General features: G+C 54.5%; 3 protein-coding genes across 5 annotated transcripts; 1 reads left to right on the plus strand and 2 right to left on the minus strand.

Annotated features, from left to right (window-relative positions):
- KVP17_001802 (uncharacterized protein) lies at window positions 1-3542 on the minus strand (the record flags this gene model as incomplete). 2 transcript variants are annotated; one of them, XM_068517526.1, is made up of 2 exons in its annotated part: window positions 1-3452; window positions 3481-3542. In XM_068517526.1, coding segments are annotated over 2 exons (3514 nt in total), but the record flags the coding sequence as incomplete, so codon positions are not given.
- A 48-nt stretch (window positions 3543-3590) lies between these two features.
- KVP17_001803 (uncharacterized protein) lies at window positions 3591-5048 on the minus strand (the record flags this gene model as incomplete). Its single annotated transcript, XM_068517527.1, has 1 exon — window positions 3591-5048. One exon carries the CDS (start codon window positions 5046-5048, stop codon window positions 3591-3593), a length of 1458 nt encoding a protein of 485 aa, XP_068378660.1.
- A 192-nt stretch (window positions 5049-5240) lies between these two features.
- On the plus strand, window positions 5241-6159 carry KVP17_001804 (uncharacterized protein; the record flags this gene model as incomplete). Of its 2 annotated transcripts, none has more annotated exons than XM_068517528.1 (1): window positions 5241-6159. In XM_068517528.1, a coding segment is annotated over one exon (919 nt), but the record flags the coding sequence as incomplete, so codon positions are not given. The 2 variants fall into 2 exon arrangements, with proteins under 2 accessions (XP_068378661.1, XP_068378662.1); XM_068517529.1 differs by having other exon boundaries at window positions 5280-6145.

Raw genomic sequence — 6159 nt, forward strand, 5'->3', positions numbered from 1 at the left:
CGCCAGGTAGAGTTAGGATATGAGCGCCATGAGGGATATCAAGAGTGCTCAGATCAGCCTCCTTTGGATTCAGCGATGACACGTCATCGGCACAGTTATCATCCGAGACCCGACCCCCCATAAGGTCGGCGATCTCCATGTCCAGTCTCGTGGAGGCGACGTACGCATTGTAACTTCCGAGAAGTTCAGCGCTGCGGCATAACCAGGAACCGTCCGACCTCATAAGGAATTCGGCATCATCGGGAGGCGTGACCGTAAAACTCCCTGGGACAACCGAGACCACAACCCCATCTGGCGAGGTGAGCCGCAGAATAGAGGACGTGGCAAACACAGAGTGGTCGCTAGACTTTGCGGCACCGCCAACGACAATCTCGAAGGAGTTTTCAGCGTAGAAACCTTCGACACTGTGAGACCCGTCACGGCTAGACACAACCGCAAAGAAGCCTTGGTCTACAACGACTGCACAACCTCCGTGGGCGAAGTAGACGTCCCCGCTGAGGCTGGGATAATTGACGCTGTTAGCTTGCTCAGCTCCCTCAAGAGTTGAGCGCTGACGACTCCACTGATGGTGACTGGTGAGTAAGCCGGTGCTCATCTCCCAGGAGTGGTAGGCGTCAATCTCCGCAGCAGTCGTGTAGGGGATTACCGTGATCTCCCCGTAGACAGTACTCCGTATGATAGTGCCGTCAGGTAACGTAACGACAGTATGGCCGGGCTCCGTTACCACGACACTTCCGTCGGCACCGAGTAAGGTGACGGGACCGTCCACGTCGGGTCGGACGGGGCTGGGCCGGAGTTGTGGTGCCCGAACCGGGTCATCGCAGCGGTGGAACGTGACGTCTCCGTTCGGAGTAACCACTGCCAGCAGGCCTGTGCTGGTGATGACGTAGCACCCGTCGTGGCGTCGCGAGACTTGCGCGTCGCTTGGAGCCGCTGTACGTCGCCGCACATCTGTAGTATGCAGAAAGTTACCGTCTGGAGTTCCATGAGGCACCCGGTCCAGGGAGTAGAGCTCCGCAAATCGGTGGAGACCGCTGAACAGGTTGACACTCAAGCCGATAGTATGAGAGAAGGGAGAGCCCCGCGGGGTACTAATGCCGCGTACTCCACGTGAGGCGTGCGATGACTCCACCGAAGTGGTAGACGACTCAGTAGCGTCTTTGATGCGTGCACTCTGGAAGGAGAAGTCGGCACGGGAATCTCCGCTCGTTGCTGACTCCATACCCAATGAGGACTCCCCACTAGAGTCGTTGTTGCTGCTGGATGTCACGACACTTGATTCCGAGTCGCTGAGGTCCACATACACTGAGCCGCTGACCTTGAAGCTGGGAGCCCCTGTGGACCTTACGTCGCCGTAAGAACCCACAGGATCAGAAAAACAAGATGAGGAACGTACCGTGTCAACCGCCGTTCGTGGATAGCTCTCCCACGAGCTTTGGGCAGACCGGTGTGACCCCGTCAGGTGTGACCCCGTCAACGGTACTGGGGACTGACCAGCGTTCGGGTCTTCCTGGAAAATCGATTCCATTGGGATTTCGTCCACCGTTGGAAGAGGCTGCGCGTCTGGGAAAAAACTTCCTAGACTGTTAAATGTTACCGGAGGGACGTAGACCGACCCAGGCGGGGTAACGAGGGCTTGCACGTCGAGGTCGTCGGGGCTCACGAACGCCTGCACAATGGTGCTGCCCTCGATACCTCCATCCATATGTAGGATAGACAGCTTCCGGAGAATGTACTCTGCGCGACGACTATCCGTGAGCAGTTGCTCCTCGACAAGAGAAAGCACTGGGTAGGCGGCACTCCACGTGATATGAGGGCCGCCGGTCTCGGCTTCGTCGAAGAGCGCGGCGAGGTGGAGCGCTGCCATGTCACCGTTGGCCTCGTTGATTAGGCAGTAGGAAAGCACTCCGTTGTGTAACTGCACCCGCAGGGTGCTATTATCGATACCGACCTCGGCTTCGGCCGCCCACACAGTCAGCCGGTCGATACTGTCGGACAGGTAAAGAGGGTCCGAGGATGGTGCGCCCTCGATACGTGGGTAGCCGGGTTCAGGGTCGAAGAACGTGGGTCCCGGCTGGCAGAGGAAGTGCACAGCCGCCCTAACCGCTCGCGAACACGCGAGAGCGGACCGCCGCCGCGGAATGAAGCTAACCATACGCCCAGTGTTCAAGTGCACCAAACACACGGCATCGAGAGGCGAGCAGAAGAATGCGAATACCTGACCCGCCACGTGAGGGCACCTGATGGAACCCACTAGATGGCACAGGAAGTTGTCAAATTGATTCTTGGGCAACTCGCGAGTAAAGGCTTCCTGTAGTTCCTCCCGGACGTCGAGCTCGCCGATGATCTGAGTCACGTTTACGACGATGGCCAAGGCCAGGATGTCTCGTTGTAGCTGAACTTGCTCAGTCCACGGAAGACTACTTGTGTGTGATGTGCTGATGAGCACCGGGAATATTGAGTGGGTCAGATCCACGGCCTCGACAAGGGTATGCGATAGATCTGGGGACGATGAGTGGACACAAGAGAAACGAGTCCTACCTTCTTCAGGGTCCGAAACCCGATAGACGCGAAGAATCCATCGCGCATCGGCGGACTGCTCTGAGTACATGTGGATCACATGTCCCAGTTGAGGTAATTGGTGCTCGACATGCACAAGGCGAGAGGGAGGACTATTCGCACCAAGATGTCGTGCATTGCGCAAAGGCACCATGCTATTGGGTCCAACAGGGAACCCCTCAGCGTCCACGTAAAAACGAAGCCGGCCCAGCGTTTTCATCTGCACTGCAGACGCTGAGCGTGGTGCGCTGGGAGGCCAAGGACTCGATGGGTCCTTGGAGGGCTCGACGTCCGCCTGTTCGAACGCAGCCCCGGACTCCACGGGAACTGCGGCGGTGCGGCCGCGCCCGTTGTCGTAGGGGTAAGCGTACGCCGGTATCAAGTGAGACCATGGGTCATCGCCACATTCGTGTAACGAGCGGGGGTCATTACGGGGGTCAGGCACCTGATAGACGGTCTGCTCTCGTAGTCTATATGCAGCAACGTCTGCAGAATAGTTCTCTGGGTGCTGCGCAGCAATAGACGTCCCATAAGCAACAGGGAAGTGCTGGCTTTGCTGCTGGTAATTTCGCTGCTCGTAATGATCGTAGACGTTCTCGTACGCAGTGCGCGTGAAATGTCCCATTCGGTACTCAGGGTGTGAAGGGGAAAAATCCTCGTGAACAGAGGAAACGCACGGCGATATGGCGGGGTGACGAGGACTGACTGGTACGAATTCATCTTCAGATTCGTCGTCAGTGTCAGGCATATCAGCATAATGGATCAAAGTTGCCAGAGGGACTCCGTCTGAGGAGCCTGGCACGTAGTAGAGCGATGTATCTGCTGGGGCGAGAGCGTATCCCCGGAGAGAGGTTCCGAAGAATCCCATAGTCATGTGAGCATCTCGCTCAGTGCTGCGTCAGTTCGCAGCCACTGCCTCACTTAGTATCTACATCACTCTGTGCACGGCGGTTGGCGCGCGATAGGCTTTCTTGGAAGCTCATTGCAGATTTATCTTAATTTCGAGTCACTATGACGAGGTATCATAACTTTCATGTCACACTCACTACGATTTTGCTCTTGCTCATAGATTCCTTCTGTTTCGTTTGAATCCGTTGTTTTCGGTCTCGAGCGCGCAGAAGGGCGCGGTGATCTTCGAGAGCGTACTCGACGACGGGTCTCTGGCCGGTTCCAAAGGCGTTGACGTTATTGTTAAAATGCTCGAGTGTCCTCCGGGCTAAAGTCGCGTGAGCGAACTCCGCAAAAGCGAAGCGTTGAGTTTTCGGGCCTGTTTCACGATTCTTCAGAACCAAATTCTTTTTGTTGATGATCTGGGCCTTGACGGCCTTGGTTGCCAGAAGTTTCGGTCCGATTCTGCGTTTTTGCAGGCAGGGGTCCACTACGTCCATCTCTCTCTTCTTCCCGTTGGACATGACAACGTGGCGTAACCTCTGCAGATCTTCCTCACAATTCGCCACAAGAAACTCAGAGATCTCTTGTTTAAGCTCGCCATTTGTCAGTTTCGTTGGCAGATTCCGGAAGACAAGGCGGCGAGGGTTGAAGAACGTGTTAGGCGATTGCAGCTTGGCCCGCATCTGCTTCATCGCTTCCAGTCGGCGGCTTTTGTCTGCGTTTGGCAACGTTTCGAGAATTGGCGCATCCAACAGGCCTGCAGTGGCGAGATGCAGGTTGCGCTTGTCTTTAACATCACGCTTTTTCTCCTCGAACTTGACTGCGGTTTCACGTGCCACAGCCTTCACTATCGACAGCGATCTGCCCTGGAAAATCAGTCCGCCCCCAAACGAAACGGAGTTTCCAGCGGAGTTTCCCAGTCCGTGGGTGGCGCCAGAAAGCAGGGCTCCGGTTTTGGCTTCCTCGGCAAGGATGGCCTGGGCATCCTCGGACTTCTTCATTTCCACAAAGGCCGAACCCTTGAACAAATTATCCTTCGTCTTGACCATTGATACTCGCCCTACACCGCCCCTGCTGGCAAAAAACTCGTACACGTCCTGTCGTTGCGCGTCATGTGAAAGGTTCCGCACAAACAGGGTTCGGTCCAGACGCTCAGCTCGAGCATCCGGGGTCTCCTCTCGCTGCCTCAGCCGGGTTCTTGCCTGCTTTTCCTGTTCCTTCGTCTTATGGTACTCTTCGTAAGAGGCCAGAGGAGCCGATTCGTCATCCGACTCAACGCATGCCGCCTTTTTGGGTAGTGGTCTATCTTTCGGTGCGTGTTTCTTCTTCTTTGACAGTGCGTCTTCCAGTGCCTTCTCTTGGGCAAGTACCTTGTTACTCTGCTTCAGAAAACCCGCTTTAGAAGGGTCGTCCCTCCATCGAAACTTATTCTTCTTGATGGTTCCTGCCGCTTTCTTGCCAGCCAAACCTCCAATGGAACCAAGAACCTCCTTAAGTTTCTTTCCCTTAGTTTTTACGACTCGTTTGCCTTGGTCCCTAGGCTTTGCTCCTTTGGTGGCCTTTCCACTCCTTCCGTGCCTGTACGTCACCTTGGCCATGTCAAAAATCGATATTTCTGTAACCCGTCAAACAAACGCCCTTTGGGATCCTCGCAAATGCCCATTCAAGTACAACCAAGCGCGCACATTGCTCACCACGTCAGTGACCCAGTAACTCCAACACTCATGCAACTCAAACTCATGCGCCTGCAAGTTTGCAAATATTACTAATAATTAATACTATTGTGTGGAATGATCCGCTCAATCCCTTTTATTTTGTTGGTTTCCGCCATGCGAGTCGAGGTGAACGTGCCCCGAGACCCTAAGTCGTTGGAAATATTTGGAGAACCTATTTATGATGGCGTCTGTGATCCGAAGATCAGCTTAGTGCAGGTACAGGACAGCACGGCTACATTTGAGTCTCTGATCGAGGGCTTCAAGGGTGGTAGAGTTATTGAAGGCTTAGTGGCCTCCTTAGAGGCCACGTACGGCGCGGCTGAATACGGTTTAGCAACCTTCGCCGATAAGCCCGCCCCGGTTCATGGCTTCGGCCGTGAATGGGGCATGTGGCGAAAGAAGTACGAGCATTCGACGTGGGTCGCGGACTCGTGCTACAATCAACTCCTTAGCCTGCAGTCTCTGGATTCAGACACTTCCATTTGGGAATCAGTAAAGATCTCTGGCGGAAAGGATTTTCAGGAAAACCAGCTTGATGCGTTTGGCAAGGCCGCCGTGGACTCATTTTTCTGGGAGTCTGCCTTCGACACTGGAAAGTTTGCCCGTGTTGCGATGCTGATCACTGACGATTTTCCCCACAAGGGTAACAATGAACCTGATATTGGCACCTGGGGATTCGATAGCAGTTACAGAGGAACCCAGAAGTACTACAACGATCGTTTTGGTTCCTATGATGAGGACGAATTCGACTTCCGCCTTGTCGAAGAAATGGGACTTGCTCGACTACATTGGCCTCTCGGCAAAGGGAACAAGTCTATTACCGTCAGAGGAAATGATGCTTACAGGTCATTCATCATCTGCCATGATGCGAAAGGCATGAATGACAGCAAGCTACGCAAGAATATACTCAAGAGGCTTCAGGAGGTTGGGGCTGATATCGGCTCGACGAACGTCAATAACAGTGACCAGACGAAGACGTGGTGGATGGATTTCT

Source organism: the organism of the source record quoted next, assembly GCF_019968985.1.
Source record: "MAG: Porospora cf. gigantea B chromosome Unknown PgB_NODE_1389_length_6159_cov_126.766, whole genome shotgun sequence".
Classification (NCBI taxonomy): domain Eukaryota; phylum Apicomplexa; class Conoidasida; order Eugregarinorida; family Porosporidae; genus Porospora; species Porospora cf. gigantea B.